We start from the raw sequence: 21,091 nt of genomic DNA on the forward strand, positions 1-21,091 counted from the left end.
CTGAATCGCAGATACTTGTAGCAGGACAACCCACATACTCTCATCACTCAGAGAAGTTAGAGATTTGATACGGTTTGTCCAACACGCGAATTTTGGCTTCTATGTTTTTCAATTTCACCTTAAACAGTGCCAGATATCTAGAGGTCTTTGATTCTTTCTATGCACAAGAGATAGAAGTAGAGAAGCTTTATACGGTATTCCTACAAGACGGAGCAACCGCTAACGCGTCCAACCAAAGTATGGCCCAGATTACCAACGTGCTACTAGAAGACAGATTTCTCAGTAGAGGCCTCTAGCCCCAAGATCCTCGGATTTTGAACAGTGTGATTTTTATTTATGGGGGACACTAAAAAGCTGTGATTTTTGACCATTTTTGCACAATAGACGCTTTTAAACGAAAAATTAGTATAGAAATTTACAACATCACGCCTGCAGAATTACAGCGTGTTGCTGCTACTGTCATTACACGAAGTCAGCTAAGCTTGGATGCCCAAGGCCACTACCGACAGCATCTCTTATGAACTGGTAACTACACTACTGGCCATTAAAATTGCTACACCAAGAAGAAATGCAGGTGATAAACGGGTACTCATTGGACAAATATACTAGGACAGAAGTTTGATTACATTTTCACGCTATTTGGGTGCATAGATCATGAGAAATCAGTACCCAGAACAACCACCTCTGGCCGTAATAACGCCGTAGATACCCCTCGGCATTGAGTAAAACAGAGCTTGGATGGCGTGTACAGGTACAGCTGCCCATGCAGCTTCAACACGATACCACAGTTCATCAAGAGTAGTGACTGGGGTATTGTGACGAGCCAGTTACTCAGCCACCATTGACCAGACGTTTTCAACTGGTGAGAGATCTGGAGAATGTGCTGGCCATATCAGCAGTCGAACATTTTCTGTATCCAGAAAGGCCCGTACAGGACCAGCAACATACGGTCGTGCATTATCCTGCTGAAAAGCGAACAAGAGGTGACCGGGACGTGTAACCAATGACACCCCATACCAGTACGCCGGGTGATACGCTAGTATGGAGATGACGAATACCCGCTTCTAATGTGCATTAACCGCGATGTCACCAAACACGGATGCGACCATCATGATGCTGCAAACAGAACCTGGATTTATCCGAGGAAATGACGTTTTGCCGTTCGTGCAACCAGGTTCGTCGTCGAGTACACCATTGTAGGCGTTCCTGTCTGCGATGCAGTGTCAAGGAAAACCGTAGCCATGATCTCCGAGCTGATAGTCCATGCTGCTACAAACGTCGTGAAATAGCTCGTGCAGATGGTTGCTGTCTTGCAAACGTCCGCATTTGTTGACTCAAGGATCGAGACATGGCTGCACGATCCGTTACAGCAATGCGGATAAGATGCCTGTCATCTCGACTGCTAGTGATACGAGGCCGTTGGGATCCAACACGGCGTTCCGTATTACCCTCCTGAACCCACCGATTCCGTATTCTGATAACGGTCATCGAGCTGCAATGTCGCGATACGATAAACCGCAATCGTGACAGGCTACAATCCGTCCTTTAATAAAGTCGGAAACGTGATGGTACGCACTTCTTCTCCTTACAAGAGGCAGCACAACAACGTTTCACCAGGCGACGCCGGTCAACTGCTGTTTGTGTATGAGAAATAGGTTGTAAACTTTCCTCATGTCAGCACGTTGTAGGTGTCGTCACCGGCGCCAACCTTTTGCAAATGCTAGTCATTTGCAGATGACAGTATCTTCTTCCTGTAGGTAAAATTTCACGTCTGTAGCACGTCATCTTTGTGGTGTAGCAATTTTAATGGCCAGCATTGTACATGATTTTAACTTTATTATTATCTATTATGTTTTAGTTACTTCATTGTTACTTGAATCTCGGTTGTGAGCCATGTCGGTTTTATGTATGACATCCTGTATGCTGGGGCTCCCACATCGCTGACAATGGGGTAAGCGGAGCCGCTTCGTTGCGTATCTTAAGCAGCGCGTAAAGCCGTGGTAGAACTTGCGCTTGTACTCCTAAACTATTTTTAAGGTTTTCGGGGAACTGGCTGGACTTGAAAAGGGGGATTTTTAATCATTTCAGGGGTTAGTTTATTTAAAATATTGTTTTTGGGACAGACGATGGAAACTTTACATGTCTTCTGTTGAACTGCATCAGTTGGATCCTTCTGCAGACGACGATATACTAATCCATGCAATAAATATGTCATCTTACCTACGTAAGGTGTTACAGGCGTAAGAAATGTAGCGTTTCCCCTGTCAGCAGGTAGAGTTACTACACCTGTGTCCGCTCTTAAGGAACGGAGCGCTTTCCTGTCTTCAGTGTTGATGTTCTGCTTTGCTTGCCTACAACTCAGCAAGGCACAGGAACGGCCATCGGCGGGACTAAGTCATTAGCGGCCGCGGACAAAAGAATCCGACGAGTCAACACAGACGGGGACACTTGAATTGTTCGCCAACACTCTGCCCCCTAGGTAACTACTTGCGACCGCGTTTCCCCGCATCGTGCATGCAGAGACCGTGGCCCGTCTTCCGGCAGGGTGCACTGTATGTCGTCATCATCTACGATTCGTCTACGATTACGTTACGGCCCCGTCCTTTGGCGCCTGCGTTTTCCTAGCGAGCCAGCTCAAGCATCGGCGAGCCATTGCAACAACACGTCAGTACGTTCCTGAAGCTAAAGAGCAGCTGTCTCGTTGGAATATTTGCGCATCTTTCGCATCGTTATCCGACGCAACGCCTGTGAACCACTGAAGTAGAAGTATTATTATTGTAGAGTCATCTATCGTGCGAGAAAGCACAGCATTTGGGTATATAAATAACAATAGTGGGCTCAGCACTGACCCATGGCGGACCCCGTACTTAACCAAGCCCCAACCAGACTCCACTTCAAAACACTTCTCAGTACTGATGCGAATGTCGTTTGGCCTGTTCTTGAAGTATGAGAGGCACCAATTGTTACCTACTTTTATTCCATGATGGTCCTAATTCTGCAGTTTTATTTTGTGATCCACATAATCAAACACTTGCGTTAAAAGAAAGGAGACACTTATTGTTCGCAAACCTTTTGTTTACTCAGTCTAGTGTCTCACGGAGATATAGCATCTTTAGTTGCTCAACCATTTCCAAAACAAACTGTAATTTGACAGCAAATTATGTGAAATGAAATCATCGATTACTCTTACATGGACAACTTTTTCGAGAACTATGGCAAACACAGAAAGCAAGATATTGGTCTTTCAGGGAAAATAACATCTGTGGTTAATTTCTGGGCTAATATATGCAACATAGTGCCTTAGCTTTCTTTATTTTTTTAGTGACGCTGCCCCATTTCACTTTAATAACTTTTATCTTATGTCTTATGACATATAAATAAGTTTTTGTACTTGTAAATGGCCTAAGATCGAGATATGGATAGTACAACAATAAAATAAAAGTTATTACAGCCAAACGGGTGCACCATCACTCAAATAATTTACCATGACTGTGGTTCTTGCAAAAATAAAAATAATGGAAAGTGCTTTAGTATTTTGCTTTATAACTCATCACATTCATGAGAGTCATTAGCAGTCAGCGATTTAATTATTGACTCAATTTTCCCCTTGTCAGAATCACAGAGGTGTATTTCAGATAGCGGGCCTGGAAGCCTTGTTCTAAGAAAGTTAAATGATTCCCTGTATAATCTAAGTTTTTTTATTTAATCCCTGTGCTATATAAAGAATGTGATTGTTACATACTATATTCAGGTATGACTTCACAGTAACAAAAACATGTTTACTACGTATTGACTTCGTATCCTCGGTCTCGGGCTCTTTGCCAGACACTTCATTGATGACTGACCATATGATTTTATTTTTATCCTGATAAGCAGCTATTCTATTTGCATATAACATGATTTTGCCTTCCTAATAACATTTTAAGCACTTTACAGTGTTATTGGGTAATTGGCTATTGCATTTCTATTTGCCTATTTCTAACGTTTTCATATAATTCCCACTTTACTGTACTTGTTATCCTTATCCCATCAGTCAAACACCCAGGTTGTCCGTTAGTTCCAATACCCTACATAAAATATTTTTATGGAAAACAGCTTTCAAAGAGCGTTTTTCTGGCCTGTGAACAGAATTCTGCGACATATCTCCAGCTCCACTGCCACTGTTCTCTTGCACAATTTTTTCACACGTCAGGGTGCTGGGCATATTGACGGATGCCTAGCAGCCAAATTTATCGTGTGGAGCAGTTTGCGTAATGTCTGGATCGACGTAGCCCCTTAAGTTGACATCGTACTGCTTGGGTACAGTTCCAAGTAGAGACACCTGCCAAGCCCAAGAAAAGTAGAAGTCACAGCGGTCCATCTCCATACCACAGAGATACACACAAGGTTACATGTGCTATCCGATGGAATCAAAGTTACACACAACTACTACCCTAAATAAATAGGTGTCTCCCCCCATCCGTCACCGTCATTTACGTAATGCAACACTCACAAACTTGTCAAAGAAGCTTGGCTCAATAATTACTCTACTGGAAATGATTGCGAAGCAAATGCAAGTACACCTGCAGTGCTGCAATTTGGCATGTGAACGCAGGTCCACGACATTGTCGGCCGGCCGCGGTGGTCTCGCGGTTCTAGGCGCGCAGTCCGGAACCGTGCGACTGCTACGGTCGCAGGTTCGAATCCTGCCTCGGGCATGGATGTGTGTGATGTCCTTAGGTTAGTTAGGGTTAAGTAGTTCTAAGTTCTAGGGGACTGATGACCACACCAGTTGAGTCCCATAGTGCTCAGAGCCATTTGAACCAATCCACGATATTGTCCCCCTGCATGGTGAAACAGCGTACATACAAGTAAGAGAGAGAGGGACCATGAGGACGATTGCTGGCAATGCCAGATAAACTCCCATTCAGTAGTTACCTTTTTTTATCCTGTATTGCCCCTACAAACTACTGAAAGAAAGCTACCAAGGGGTAAATTCTTAAGAATACAGAGTCTCATAAGAACTAAGCTATAAGTAGCTCTTTCCACAGTCCGCTAACCGTACTCCTTAAGTCATGCAGGCCAGTTTGGGTTGATCTTCGAGTCAGGGAGGTTTTCGATGTTACTGCAAACTGGAAATGAGCTGGTATGGACATATACCCAAAAAGCCCATTTGTTTCAAAACCCAGCGGAAAAGGAGGCAAGGGTTTGATAATAATCGTCATGTAAATGCCCAAGACTCGACCACGTCCTACAAGCACCAGGGAGACGTGGCCACATCTTGAACAAATGGCGTTTCCCTGAAACTTCCGCATGCGACTATAGTGCCAAGAAGGAGACAGTGAGACACATTGTGGGGAACTGCCCTCTCCATGTTGATGAAATCGGTCTGAAAGACTTTCATAGAGTGACACCAAGTGCCACGATATGGCTATCAAATATAAACATTAATCTGTCAATACACTATGTGTGTGATTGTGTATGTTTTGTAAAGGCAGACGGTAATAATGATCCTCCTGCTCTCATTGCAATATAAATTTAGAAAGGGCAGCTAATCAAATTTTTACTGACGTTAATAAGTGGTTCACAGCTAATTCACTGTCATTCAACTTTGAAAAGACGCACTATATGCCGTTCGGAACTGCCAAGAGATTTCCTTCTCGTGTGTGTATAAAATATGAAGAGATGGAAATAGGAGAAGTTGAGAGTGTAAAATTCTTAAGATTAAAACTTGATAATAAATTAAGTTGGGAGCAACATACTAACGAACTGCTAAAGCGCCTGAACAAGTCTACGTTTACAATGCGAGTGATGTGAGACATAGGAAATATAAATATAAACAAACTGGCATATTTTGCTTATTTTCACTCCATTATGTCATATGGTATCATATTTTAGGGGAACTCCACAAACAGAGAAAAAAATTTTAGAGTACAGAAGCGTATAATAAGAGTAATGAGTCGTGTAAATCCAAGAACATCATGTTGAAACATATGCAAAGAATTGGGCATATTAACCACAGCTTCACAGTATATTTATTCCTTAATGAAGTTTGTTGTAAATAATACATCTCTTTTGTCCAACTAACTGTTTACTACACAGTATCAATACTAGGGTTAACAACAAAATACATGAGGATTTAAAATAACTTAGTCTTGCCCACACAGGAGTCCAATATTCAGCAATGCATATTTTCAATAATTTACCAGCAACCATTAAGAGTTTAGTCTCAGACAAGGCATAATTTTAACATAATTTTAAAAAACCTTTTTGGTGGCGAACTCCTTCTATCCCATCCATGGGTTTCTCAGCAAGTGCAGTAGACAATTTTAATGAAAATTTATTATACTTTAATTTTTGACAATACTTGGTTGTAACAGCCAAGTAACTATCTGCTGTGTGAACGATGGATGCATGGATAGCAGATGTAAGTCTTAAGTCTGTAAATAGTGGAATTTTAACTTTAAATCTTGTACATAATCTGACTGTTCTTAACTGACGATCACTGAAATGAATAATTTACTTTCATTTTTGCAATACTTGGTTGTAATAGCCAAGAAACTAGCAAATGTCTGAATGATGGATTTAATGAAAGCAGATGTAAGTATTAAACCTGTAAATATTAGAAGTTTAAATTTAATTCATGTACATAATTTGATTGTTTATTGACTGAGGATAATTAAAATTAATGAAACCCAAGTTTTTCTAATTACATTTTTGTAATGTGTTTATCTGACATGTTCCACACCCAGAAGTATTCCCTCTTTTATGGGTCTATGGAATGAATAATTAATCTAATCTAATCTAGAACCTTCCGTGGTCCCATCGTAGGTCCTTTCGTTGTCCTGTCGGAGTATTGTATGAGTGGTCTATTTTTTATTTTACACGTCTAGCTCCTTAGGAACAAATTGAGGAGAAAATCTCCAAGGTAATGGAATGTGTCAGTACATGGAATTACAACAATAAAATAGTAACAGCTAAAATAAAATTTTAATGAACCCAAGAAAGATAAACCATAAGTTTATCTAAAAGATATTAACGGTATAACACAGGAATCAGGCTATTTTTCAAGAAACTCCCCTGCAGAATAGGAGTAATCCATGGGGACACTCTTCAGTTTCGATTTTAAAGCATGTGGATTACTGCCAAGATTTTTGAATTCCTTTAGCTTATTGAAAATGGTTGCAGCAGTATACTTCACACCTTCCTGTACAAGAGTGAAGGAAGAGCGATCCAAATGCAGATTAGATTTCTGCCTAGTATTAACTCAGTGAAAGCTGCTAACTCTTGAGAATAAGCTACTGTGCTTAAACAGTAAACAGAAAAATTTTAGAAGCACCTGTATTACTACAGAGAATATCATTTATATAAATAAGGAAGATGAACTGTCCCAGTACTGACCCCTAGGGCTCCCTCTATTTGACCATGACTCCTCAGACCCCGCGTCACAGCAATTCTCAACACTGTGGATAAAGACCTGGTGCTGCCTGTTTTTAAAGTAAGAGGTGAGCAAGTTGTGAGCTACTCCCCATATTCCATAATGGTCCAATTTCTGGAGCAATATTTTGTGATCAATGTTATCAAACGCCTTAGATAAATTAAAAAAGATCCCTAGCGTTCTAAACCTATTGTTCAACCAGTACCTCAAAGAGAAAAAAACAATATAGCATTTTCACTTGTTAAACTATTTCTAAACCCGAACTGTACAATTGATAGCAAATTATGTAAATAAAAAAGATTAATTATTCCTACATACCAAGCCTTTTCAACAACTTTAGCAACACTGATGGCAAAGAAATAGGTCTAAAACTGTCTACATTATCCATTTCTCGCTTTTTATACGGCGGTTTCACTACTGAGTGCGCGTGTGCGTGTGGGCGCTTGCGTGTTCTGTGTATTGAACTGGAGACCTAGAAAGGATGGAAAGGCTTGCCCCTCCCCTCCCCCCCCCCCCCCGTAGCACTCATTGGTTCACAACCCCAAATCAGGCCACAGCAGTCCACCCACCTTACCGCCACCCCACACCGAATCCAGGGTTACTGTGAGGTTCGGCCCAGAGTGGAACGAACCCCCACCATGGTGGGAACGTCTCATACCAGACGAGTGTAACCCCAAATTTTCCGTGGTGGAGAAATTATGGTGTACGTGTACATGGAGACAGTGTTTACGCAACAATCGCTGACATAGTGTAACTAAGGACAAATAAAGGGAACCAGCCTGCAGTAGCCGAGGCGGATGGAAAGCCGCCTTAAAAACCATCCACAGGCTGGCCGGCACACCGGACCTCGACACCAATCCGCCTGGCAGATACGTGCCAGGGTCTGGCACACCGCCGGCCGGAGTAGCCGTGCGGTTCTAGCCGCTACAGTCTGCAGCTGAGCGACCGCTACGGTCGCAGGTTCAAATCCTGCCTCGGGCATGGATGTGTGTGATGTTCTTAGGTTGGTGTCGTTTAATTAGTTTTAAGTTCTAGGCGACTGATGACCGCAGAAGTTAAGTAGCATAGTGCTCACAGCCATTTGAACCATTTGACTGGCACACCTTCCCGCTCGGGAAGCAACGCATTAAACCGCGCGGCTACGCTACTGAGTACTTTAATTGTTCTGGACACTGGCCATTCTTAAAGCAAAAACTACAGATTTGGATAATTACAGAGCTAACATGTGCAGCAAAGTACTTTAATATTCTGCTAGTTGTTCCAGCACCTCCATGAGAGTCCTTAGTCTTCAGTGACAAAAGTACTGACTCTGTCTCCCCCTTGTCAGTATCACAGAGAACTATTTCAGACATCTGTCTCGGAAAGGCATTTTCCAGGAGAGTTGTATGAGACTTGTGGAAACTAAGTTTTTATTTAATTCACCAGCAATGCTCACAAAGTGATTGTTAAATGCTGTACATATATATGACTTATCAGTAACAGAAATACTTTTACTACGAACTGAGTTTATATCGTCGACCTTGTGCTGCTGACCAGACACTTCCTTAACGACTGACCATATCGTTTTAATTTTATCCTGTGAATCACCTGTTCTATTTGCATACCACATACTCTTGGCGTTCCTAATAACATTTTTAGCACCTTACAATACAGTTTGTAATGGGCTAATGTAGCTCTATTGTGACTACTTCTAACGTTTTGATATAATTCAAACTTTGTTCTTCATGATATCCTTATCCCATTAGTTAGTCATCTAGTCTTCCTTTTACTGCTAGTACCCTGTTTAGAACGTTCTAATGGAAAGCAACTTCCAAAGACCATGAGAAATGTGTTAAGGAAAGCACTATATTTGTCATCTATGTTATTGGCACTATAACAATCCTGCCACTCTTGTACCTTAAAGACACTGTGGAACGTCCCCTTAGAACAATTGTACAAAACTGTGCTTAAACTGACACACAATATTTTTAGCGCAACGCAATCTGATTTTCAAAAATCCCTACAAAAGAATGGCCCTGACATTTTTTAGCGCAACGCAGTCTCACTTTAAAAAATCCCTACAAAAGAATGCCCCAGACTAAAATTAACCTATACCTTTCACAAATCACTTACCTCACCAAAAATCTTCGTTACTCGAAGTACTGCAATACAGCGAGCGCCACTACTGCCAACTAAATAAAAGATTCAAACTACTGAAGGCACTAACTACTGATAGGCATAGTTAGCAAATGAAAGATTTTGATAGAGAACAAACAATGTATTTACCTTAATAGTCATAATATATATAGCAGTTCATGACATCCAGTCTTACAAATTTCAAAACCCCGCCATCTCTCTCCCCACGTCCACCACTGCTGGCGGCTCACCTCCAACTGCGCAACGCTACGCGCTGTTAACTTCCAGCTGCCTAACACTACAATGGCAAGTATTACAACAATGCCAACCAGCCACTGACTGCACACAGCACAGCCAGTGATTTTTCATACAGAGCGCTATGTGGCGTTACCAATAAAAAAACCTAAACAGCTTAGTTACAACTGTGTTGCCATTGGATTAGCTTGCAATTATAAATAACATTTGTTTGAGTACAAAAGCATTTTAGTGTTAAAATTTGTGCGCGATGGTTTGAAAAGTCATTCACCCTTTTGCTAAGAGAATATCCATCTAATAATGAAGTAGGAATATAAATACTGTGTATGGGTATGCTACTATTCCCCTTCACCCTGATTTGGAAAAACACAGTGTGCATCAGATCATATGAATTTAGGAGATCTTCTAGCGTCCTTTTTCTTGCACAGTCATATACAAAGTTAATATTGCAGTCACAATGTGTAACTAATTTTTGGTACTTCCTATAGATTGAACCAAGAGCCCTCTCTAGTTTCAGCAGAAATGTTTTGAAGTCAGAGTTAAGGTATCTACAAACAACAACAATTAGAAGTTTAGTTCCACAAAATTCAACTTCCCATGCAGAATATCTAAATACCTGTTCACTGCAGTGCCATGATACGTCTGCAGGCTCAAATTGAATACTGATTTTTTACGTACGTGGCCCTTTTCCCACTCCCCAGAAAACCTCCATAAAAGCAGCCAGCTAACTGGTATCCTGGTAAAGGAAGCCTGTGGATTGTCAAATTATTTAACTGGTGCTCCAATATACTAATAATGTCAGAGTCAACATCTACACTAGTGGAAATGGAAAAAAGAACACATTGACACCGGTGTGTCAGACCCACCATACTTGCTCCGGACACTGCGAGAGGGCTGTACAACCAACGATCACACGAACGGCACAGCGGACACACCAGGAACCGCGGTGTTGGCCGTCGAATGGCGCTAGCTGCGCAGCATTTGTGCACCGCCGCCGTCAGTGTCAGCCAGTTTGCCGTGGCATACGGAGCTCCATCGCAGTCTTTAACACTGGTAGCATGCCGCGACAGCGTGGACGTGAACCGTATGTGCAGTTGACGGACTTTGAGCGAGGGCGTATAGTGGGCATGTGGGAGGCCGGGTGGACGTACCGCCGAATTGCTCAACACGTTGGGCGTGAGGTCTCCACAGTACATCGATGTTGTCGCCAGTGGTCGGCGGAAGGTGCACGTGCCCGTCGACCTGGGACCGGACCGCAGCGACGCACGGATGCACGCCAAGACCGTAGGATCCTACGCAGTGCCGTAGGGGACCGCACCGCCACTTCCCAGCAAATTAGGGACACTGTTGCTCCTGTGGTATCGGCGAGGACCATTCGCAACCGTCTCCATGAAGCTGGGCTACGGTCCCGCATACCGTTAGGCCGTCTTCCGCTCACGCCCCAACATCGTGCAGCCCGCCTCCAGTGGTGTCGCGAAAGGCGTGAATGGAGGGACGAATGGAGACGTGTCGTCTTCAGCGATGAGAGTCACTTCTGCCTTGGTGCCAATGATGGTCGTATGCGTGTTTGGCGCCGTGCAGGTGAGCGCCACAATCAGGACTGCATACGACCAAGGCACACAGGGCCAACACCCGGCATTATGGTGTGGGGAGCGATCTCCTACACTGGCCGTACACCTGTGGTGATCGTCGAGGGGACGCTGAATAGTGCACGGTACATCCAAACCGTCATCGAACCCATCGTTCTACCATTCCTAGACCGGCAAGGGAACTTGCTGTTCCAACAGGACAATGCACGTCCGCATGTATCCCGTGCCACCCAACGTGCTCTAGAAGGTGTAAGTCAACTACCCTGGCCAGCAAGATCTCCGGATCTGTCCCCCATTGAGCATGTTTGGTACTGGATGAAGCGTCGTCTCACGTGGTCTGCGCTGGTCCAACTGAGGCGCCAGGTGGAAATTGCATGGCAAGCCGTTTCACAGGACTACATCCAGCATCTCTACGATTATCTCCATGGGAGAATAGCAGCGTGCATTGCTGCGAAAGGTGGATATACACTGTACTAGTGCCGACATTGTGCATGCTGTGTTGCCTGTGTCTATGTGCCTGTGGTTCTGTCAGTGTGATCGTGTGATGTGTCTGACCCCAGGAATGTGTCAATAAAGTTTCCCCTTCCTGGGACAATGAATTCACGGTGTTCTTATTTCAATTTCCAGGAGTGTATAAACATTCTACTAACTTTATCTCTAATAACTCCTATAAGATAGATACTGCCTACAGGAAAATTAAAGAGACCTTTGGAGAGAAGAGAACCACTTGTATGAATATCAAGAGCTCAGATGGCAGCCCAGTTCTAAGCAAAAAAGGGAAGGCAGAAAGGTGGAAGGAGTATATAGAAGGTTTATACAAGGGTGATGTACTTGAGGACAATATGATGGAAATAGAAGAGGATGTAGATGAAGACGAAATGGGAGATACAATACTGCGTGAAGAGTTTGACAGAGCACTGAAAGACCTGAGTCGAAACAAGGCCCCCGGAGTAGACAACATTCCATTAGAACTACTAACGGCCTTGGGAGAGCCAGTCATGACAAAACTCTACCAGCTGGTGAGCAAGATGTATGAGACAGGCGAAATACCCTCAGACTTCAAGAAGAATATAATAATTCCAATCCCAAAGAAAGCAGGTGCTGACATTTGTGAAAATTACCGAACTATCAGTTTAATAAGCCACGGCTGCAAAATACTAACGTGAATTCTTTACAGACGAATGGAAAAACTGGTAGATGCAGACCTCGGGGAGGATCAGTTTGGATTCCGTCGAAATGTTGGAACACGTGAGGCAATACTGACCTTACGACTTATCTTAGAAGAAAGATTAAGAAAAGGCAAACCTACGTTTCTAGCATTTGTAGACTTAGAGAAAGCTTTTGACAATGTTGACTGGAATACTCTCTTTCAAATTCTAAAGGTGGCAGGGGTAAAATACAGGGAGCGAAAGGCTATTTACAATTTGTACAGAAACCAGATGGCAGTAATAAGAGTCGAGGGGCAAGAAAGGGAAGCAGTGGTTGGGAAAGGAGTGAGACAGGGTTGTAGCCTCTCCCCGATGTTATTCAATCTGTATATTGAGCAAGCAGTAAAGGAAACAAAAGAAAAATTTGGAGTAGGTATTAAAATTCAAGGAGACGAAGTAAAAACTTTGAGGTTTGCCGATGACATTGTAATTCTGTCAGAGACGGCAAAGGACTTGGAAGAGCAGTTGAACGGAATGGACAGTGTCTTGAAAGGAGGATATAAGATGAACATTAACAAAAGCAAAACGAGGATAATGGAATGTAGTCAAATTAAATCGGGTGATGCTGAGGGAATTAGATTAGGAAATGAGACACTTAAAGTAGTAAAGGAGTTTTGCTATTTAGGAAGTAAAATAACTGATGATGGTCGAAGTAGAGAGGATATAAAATGTAGACTGGCAATGGCAAGGAAAGCGTTTCTGAAGAAGAGAAATTTGTTAACATCGAATATAGATTTATGTATCAGGAAGTCGTTTCTGAAAGTATTTGTTTGGAGTGTAGCCATGTATGGAAGTGAAACATGGACGATAACTAGTTTGGACAAGAAGAGAATAGAAGCTTTCGAAATGTGGTGCTACAGAAGAGATGAGTACACTAAGCAGATTCAGAAGGATGTAGGTTGCAGTAGGTACTGGGAGATGAAGCAGTTTGCACAGGATAGAGTAGCATGGAGAGCTGCATCAAACCAGTCTCAGGACTGAAGACAACAACAACAACAACTCCTATATTTTGATAAAACATGCTAATGCCTTCACTACTTGGATACTTGACCTCCTTTGAATATGGTTCCTTTGTTGGAGGGACTACCTTTAAGTAAGGATATCAGCTAACTTCAATAAAAAAAAAGGTGTAGCTTTAAAGCCACCAACTACAACAGGAACTTTCCCGTGAGTGGTCCGACCACCCACTACATTGTCACCTATAAGTTTTTCCAGCCTCCCCTCTCCATGCCTATTAAAGTGCAGGCCATGCCTAGTGAAACGCGATCTAATGCTAGACTCAATATGCACGACTGCAATGTGAGACATGCCCCCCGCCATCAGCGCCTTGTCCAGCCCCATGTTAACATGCCTAGCAGCAGCGTTAAGATGAGGCAGATCATGACGCTGAAACAGCCGCAAGAAAACTATTTCCAGCTCTACCCACGTTCAGTGCCTGATCCTCTTTCGTAAAATTCCTACATAGTTCTCTCACGTTAACAGTCACCTGAGCCAATCCTGTTTTATGCTTCACAATACTGGCGACCTGGGACTGAGTCCCCCAACACTTCCTGCAACTTCTAGCCCACATCTCTGCCATGAGAACTACCTAGCAGCGGGACCTGGTTTTTCCGGTAGAATTTGGAACTGAGGACTTCTGCATGATTCCTACACCTACATCTATAATAGGCTCCTCTCCATGAAACTCTGACAGTTGGTAAAATCTTTTGGTTACACACATAGCAGAACAGTCTAAATATCTCCTCCTCTTAGCTGTCTTCTTACCAACTGACAGTCCCCATCCCCCAGCGCTCTTACCCTCTTCAACTTATCTAGTTCCTCCTTTACATTTTCAAACTCCACTTGAAGGGCTCACATCTTACGCTCCTGCCCCTTTATTAGCTTATTACTGCTCCAAATTCTGCATTTTCAGGAGAGGGTCCCGCCAGAATTCCCAGTGGCTTCCCCGGTGCATTCCCCCCAATGAAAATGCCTTGAACAAATATCTCACCGTAACCCAATACTCACAAACCTACGATAAATCCCACACGTCTCACTCATGGTAAAATGTTAACAGTTACAAAAAAACTAAACCTGTGGTTTACCTAAGTTCGATTACAACAGTAGAACAATTTAAGGAACTAACAATTCCGTACATATATCTGACTTACCAGTAACAGAAATATTTGCATAGGTATTATTGTATTTTAACAGCGACTACTTTCAGAAGTCTAGAATACCAATCATAATTTACGTCATAATAACTCTATCTAATATCTTGGATCATCTGTTAACGACCCGCGCACCCCTGTCAAAGAAAAATATAAAAATTTTCGGAAGCGGTAAACTGGGTTAGTTTTCACTGTTCCATTCTATAAATTACAAAAAAGTTTCTGAGTATAATTTTTACATCAAGTGATCTAGTAACTCAGTGTCATTCTTTTTTATTTTTTTTTGAAAAAACAGATGGAACGACACGGAGTGGAACGTGAAATCGCTGACAGCTGATCACGTACGGCGTCCCGTCCTCTCCCAGTTAGTGAACGCCGTTCAGCGCATCACAACTGCCATAGTCGCTAGAAGAAGATGTGATGACTATGAATACATCCATTTTGGTGCGGACACATCCAACAGAACAGGTAACCATGTTAAATGGAAATACTTTGTTGTCAAATAAAGTGTACCACAGTATGCTACTAACAAAATCTTGATAAAGGTAATAAGCAAGTTTACATCTAAATCTACATCCATACTCGGCAGGCCACCTGACGGTGTGTGGCGGAGGGTACCTTTAGTACCTCTATCGGTTCTCCCTTCTATTCCAGTCTCGTATTGTTCGTGGAATGAAGGATTGTCGGTATGCCTCTGAGTGGGATCTAATCTCTCTGATTTTATCCTCATGGTCTCTTCGCGAGATATACGTAGGAGGGAGCAATATACTGCTTGACTCTTCAGTGAAGGTATGTTCTCGAAACCGAGCTACTGAGCGTCTCTCCTGCAGAGTCTTCCACTGGAGTTTATCTATCATCTCCGTAACGTTTTTTGCGATTACTAAATGATCCTGTAACGAAGCGAGCTGCTCTCCGTTGGATCTGCTCTATCTCTTGTATCAACCCTATCTGTTACGGATCCCACACTGCTGAGCAGTATTCAAGCAGTGGGCGAACAAGCGTACTGTAACCTACTTCCTTTGTTTTCTGATTGCATTTCCTTAGGATTCTTCCAATGGATCTCAGTCTGGCATCCGCTTTACCAACAATCAACTTTACATCATCATTCCATTTTAAATCACTCCTAAGGCGTACTCCCAGATAATTTATAGAATTAACTGCTTCCAGTTGCTGACCTGCTGTATTGTAACTAAATGATAAGGGATCTATCTTTCTATGTATTCGCAGCACATTACACATGTCTGCATTAAGATTGAATTGCCATTCCCTGCACCATGCGTCAATTTGCTGCAGATCCTCCTGCATTTCAGTACAATTTTCCATTGTACAACCTCTCGATATACCACAGCATCATCCGCAAAAAGCCTCAGTGAATTTCCCATGTCATACACAAGATTATTTATGTATATTGTGAATAGCAAAGGTCCTACGACACTCTCCTGCGGCAGACCTGAAATCACTCTTACTTCGGAAGACTTCTCTCCATTGAGAATGACATGCTGCGTTCTGTTATCTAGGAACTCTTCAATCCAATCACACAACTGGTCTGATAGTTCATGTGCTCTTACTTTGTTCATTAAACGACTTTGGGGAACTGTATCGAACGCCTTGCGGAAGGCACGAAACACGGCAACTACCTGGGAACCCGTGTATATGGCCCCCTGAGTCTCGTGGACGAATAGCGCGAGCTGGGTTTCACACGACCGTCTTTTTACAAACCCCAAGCTGATTCCTTCAGAGCAGATTTCTGGTTTAGTAATCAAATACAGGACGGAGTAAATAAAAGCGGCCTGAACGAGTGGGTGCGACTGGACGCGAATGTATGCATTTAACGACTCACAGTGACACGCATGCCAAGTGTTACTCGCCAAGTAATACTCACCGATTCGAGCATAGTGCGAGCTGTGTCATTGTAAGTGGAGCAGTGCAAAGAGGACTCCGTTACTCACAGTGGAGCAGCGGCTATGCGCTGTAGGACGTTACGTGACAGCAAAGTCATAGAAAGGGTGTGGCCAGTTGTTTGCCGTGAAGTTCAGTGGTGTCAAAGTGCTAGTAAAGAGTGCCAGTGCAACGGTTAGTCCGAAAATGGAGTCAGACAGGATCTCTTTTGAACAAGTCAAAATTCGTTCCGAAACATGCCCGCACGCCAGAACATGTGGCTGCGGTTTACCAATCAACCCGACGCCTCTCGCAAAACACCACCACGTCACATCTATCATGCGGACGAATACTCCACATGTACCTGCACGTGTATCCCTACCAAGTCCTGTTGTTGATGCATCAAAAGCAGCAGATGCTCCTCAGCGCCTCCAGTTTTATGAGTGGGTGTTCACTGGGAAAACAATGAATGGCTTGGGCATGAATCTGTTCTTTTATGTCTGATGAAGCCTTGTTTTACCTGATTTGTTCTATCAACTCAGGGAATCAGAGGTTCTGGGCAGTGGAGAATACCACTGCACGATCAGAAGGTTGGGGTTTGGTGTGCAGTGTCTGCACGCCACATTATTGGTCCCGTCTTTTTTCTTCAGACGCTGGCTTCTGCGCGTTACATAGCCCACATTTTTGAGCCGTTTGTGGGAGCATTAACGGAGGAGGGAAAGACCTCCAGTTACCTCCAACAGGATGGAGCAACTGCCCATGCAATCGGCCGGACCTCGGTGCACATTTACACAGTGCTCACGCCTGACAGAGTTGTTAGAAGAGGTCAATGTCGTCGCTGCCGTAGCTGGCCACCCAGGTCACGTGATCTGTCAGTGTGCGATGACTTTTGGAGAACCCTCAAGCCTAAGGTGTATCGCAACAGCCCTTCGCCAAGAACTGTAGCACACCATTCCGCATGGGACTTCAGCAATTCCAGCAATCCACCTTCGATCCGCCTTCAGAAATTTGCTGACCGTTATATTCTCCAAAAGTTTATTGAACGTAACTTCTTCTACAATACAATAGCTGGCTGTACAATAGATGTAGACGTCCGTTGGTCTAGCCGGAGATGTGGTTCCTCTCGGTCTGCTGGTACTTCGATCGGCGATGTAGTACAGCGGCTTCGGCGATATCTTCTCGGAGACTGTGCTGTAGCGGTTGCCATTAGCAGCGGACGAAAACTGGTTTGCCTTCGACCGGCCGGGCCTATATAGTGAGCTGGAGCCAATAGAAACCCGGCGTAGGAATCCGTGGCCGGATATGTCGCTGCGACCTCTGCAAGGAAAGGTTCCTATTAATCGATTGGAATCTTCGGCGTGTTCTGATGTCTTCGCCTGTTTGGCTGTTGGTTTGTTTCCCTCATAGCGTGGCTGTTATGCGTGCTGCCTTCCATGTAGGGGAACCCGATGGCAGACAGTACAATGACCATGGCCCAAAAGAGCCAAGACTTGAGTGATCGTCACTTTCAACATTTGCAGTGTAGTTAGCACTGTATTTCCTCTCCTCTGCTGTATTTCCTTGCGCCCTTGTTCTCTGGGACACTTTTATATGCCTCACCCTGTGCATAGGAAGCAACAAACGTAGAAAAAATAATAACAAAATTACAAGAAAAATCAGTATGTGCTGGCAACCAGATTGCACTTATGGAGTCCGTTAAGCCTCATAATGAAAGTGAACATTGGGAACAAATTTCAGTTGAAGCATCGTATTAGCATATCAGACACCAAACTATTAACATCCCATGAAACCACGCTGACATACAGTACATTAAACCGCCTCTAGATCTCATCTATTTTCTGGAAGTCGGAGAAGTTATCAGTTTCTACAGGTGCGCCAAATCCAGCTGAACTCTATCACTATATTAGATGGAGTTACCAGACGGTGGTGATATTGCGTGCTAGTTTTCAGACGGCACTACCATAGGTTTTCTGTGCGAAATATATCGTGTGGTTCAGTGCACCAGTTGAGGTGCAATATGACACCAAAGTATTTCTCAAGCTGGAAACGTATGAATGCAGCCTTGTAAATAGCAGTTGTATCGGGAGATTAAAGTGTAAATGGGATACTCAGCATGATTATATTAAATATTTGAAACCCTGATATAATCTAGACAGCACTAAGGACCAGTTTAAGACCCAAGCAATACAAATTGCAGCGTGGGATGCCAACAAGAACGGTAGGCATCCAAGTGAAAACTATGAGATTTCTGTAGATGACGAAACACAGTAAAAAGCGGCCACTAGTGGTGTCAACATGAGGGAGGTACCGGATGCGCTGTAGATCCTAGATCTCTGCAAGAGAAGTTTTACAATGAGATGTGCTCACTAGAGTCGGCAATTTGAGAGATACGCTAGACGTGTCACAGACGCAAGATGCCTGTACATGATGTATCACAATTAGAAGCGGACACTGGTTGTCTCAAGATCAGAGAGGTGACGGAAGCACGCCAGATACAAGATTCCTGTGTTTCACATACCACATTCAGAGTCGGCCACTATGCGCGGCAATTTGATGGATGTGTCAGATGTACCACAGATGTAAGATCTCTGTACAAGATGTATCTCTGATAGAAGTGGCCACTACATCCGGCAAGTTGATAAATGCAGCAGATGCTCCTGAGATAAAAGATCTCTGCATGTGACATATTCTTATTAGATGCCAGATATGCTAGGCATGTGTGATCTCTGCTTGTGACGTAATTTGAAGGAGCCACTTAGGATGCCAAGTTGTAAGAGGAACCAGAGGTGCCCCAGACAAGATATCCGTTCGTGAGGTATCACAATTAGAAGCAGCCACTACGCATGGCATGTAGACAGACGCGCCACATGCGACACAGATGCAAGATCACTGTAGATAATGTATCACAGAAGTTTCCACTAATTTTGGCAATTTGAGGGATGTGCCAGATGAACCACAGATGTAAGATTTACGTTCCAGACGTATCACAATTGGTAATGCTCACAGATGTGGAAGCGGCTACTAGAGTTTGTCAGATTGACATAGGTTCGAGATAAATCACAGGTGTTACATTTCTGTACAAAACAAATTGCAATCAGAAATGGCCACTTGAGGTGCCAAGTTGAGAGAGGTGCCAGATACGGCACAGATGCAAGAGTTCTATTTACACGCAAAAGTATTGTATCCCCTAGGTTCCGAGAGTGTCGGAACCCGTACAGAAAATTGGAAAAGTGATCAACATAAACATCATTTCCGCCATTTTTATTGCTACTGAAAAATACACATTGCATTTTGTACCAACATACATGGAGACCTTTAGAAGTGATGGCCCAGAATGCTGTACACACCGGTGCCTCTAACATCCAGTAGCACGTCCCCTTGCATTGATGCATGGCTGTATTCGTCGTGGCATACTATCCACAAGTTGATCAAGGCACTGTTGGTCCAAATTGTCCCACTCCTCAACGGCGATTCGACGTAGGTTCCTCAGTGGTTGGTGGGTCACGTCGTCCGTAAACAGCCCTTTTCTATCGATCCAAGGCATGTTCGATAGTTTTCATGTCTGCAGAACATGCTGGCCACTCTAGTCGAATGATGTCGTTATCCTGAAGGGGATCATTCACAACATGTGCACGATGGGGGCGCGAATTGTTGTCCATGAAGACGAATTCCTCGCCAATATGCTGCCGATATGGTTGCACTATCAGTCGAAGGATGGTATTCACGTATCGTACAGCCGTTACGGCGCCTTCGATGACAACCATCGGTGAAGAGAACGTGATGCCAACACCGAGTGGTCCATTCGGTATGCTGTTGGGACCGCGCTGCATGTCTCTTGGTTACAAAGACGGACCTCTCCATAGACGTCGGGACTGAAGTTGCGCATCATGCAGCCTACTGCGCACTGTTGGAGTCGTAACACGACGTGGCTGCACGAAAAGCAGTACTCAGCATCGTGGCGTTGCTGTCAGGGTTCCTCCGAGACATAATCCGTAGGTAGGGGTCATCCACTGCAATGGTAGCCATTGGGCGACCTGAGCGAGGCATTCATCAACATTTCCTGTTTCTCTGTATCTCCTGCACGTCCGAACAACATCGCTTTGGTTCACTCCGAGACACCTCGACGCTTTCCTTGTTGAGATCCCTTCCTGGCACAAAGTAACAATGCGGACGTCATCCAACTGCGCTATCGACCGTCTACGCATGGTTGAACTACACACGACACGACCGTGTACCTCTTTCTTCGTGGAATAACTGGAACTGATAGGCTGTCAGACCCCCTCAGTCTAACAGGCCTTGCTCAAGCACGGATGTTTACATTTTTGGGCGGCTTAGTAACTTCTCTGAACAGTCAAAGGTACTATGTCTGTTTTACAACATCCACAGTCTACGTCTGTCTTCAGGAGTTCTGGGAACCGTGGTGATGCAAAACTTTTTCTGATGTGTGTATGTTGTATCAAGTTTACAAGTGGCCACTGG

The 21,091-nt window shown here is 43.7% G+C and overlaps 1 protein-coding gene across 1 annotated transcript in view; it reads left to right on the top strand.

Annotated features, from left to right (window-relative positions):
* Positions 1-21,091, top strand: part of LOC126284961 (uncharacterized) — a 171,524-nt gene that overhangs the window by 25,697 nt on the left and 124,736 nt on the right. Inside the window, exon 2 of the mRNA XM_049984235.1 lies at positions 15,030-15,202. Coding sequence (XP_049840192.1) covers positions 15,030-15,202 — 173 coding nt within the window. The remainder of the gene's footprint in view (positions 1-15,029; positions 15,203-21,091) is intronic.

Source organism: Schistocerca gregaria, chromosome 8, assembly GCF_023897955.1.
Source record: "Schistocerca gregaria isolate iqSchGreg1 chromosome 8, iqSchGreg1.2, whole genome shotgun sequence".
Lineage (NCBI taxonomy): Eukaryota > Metazoa > Arthropoda > Insecta > Orthoptera > Acrididae > Schistocerca > Schistocerca gregaria.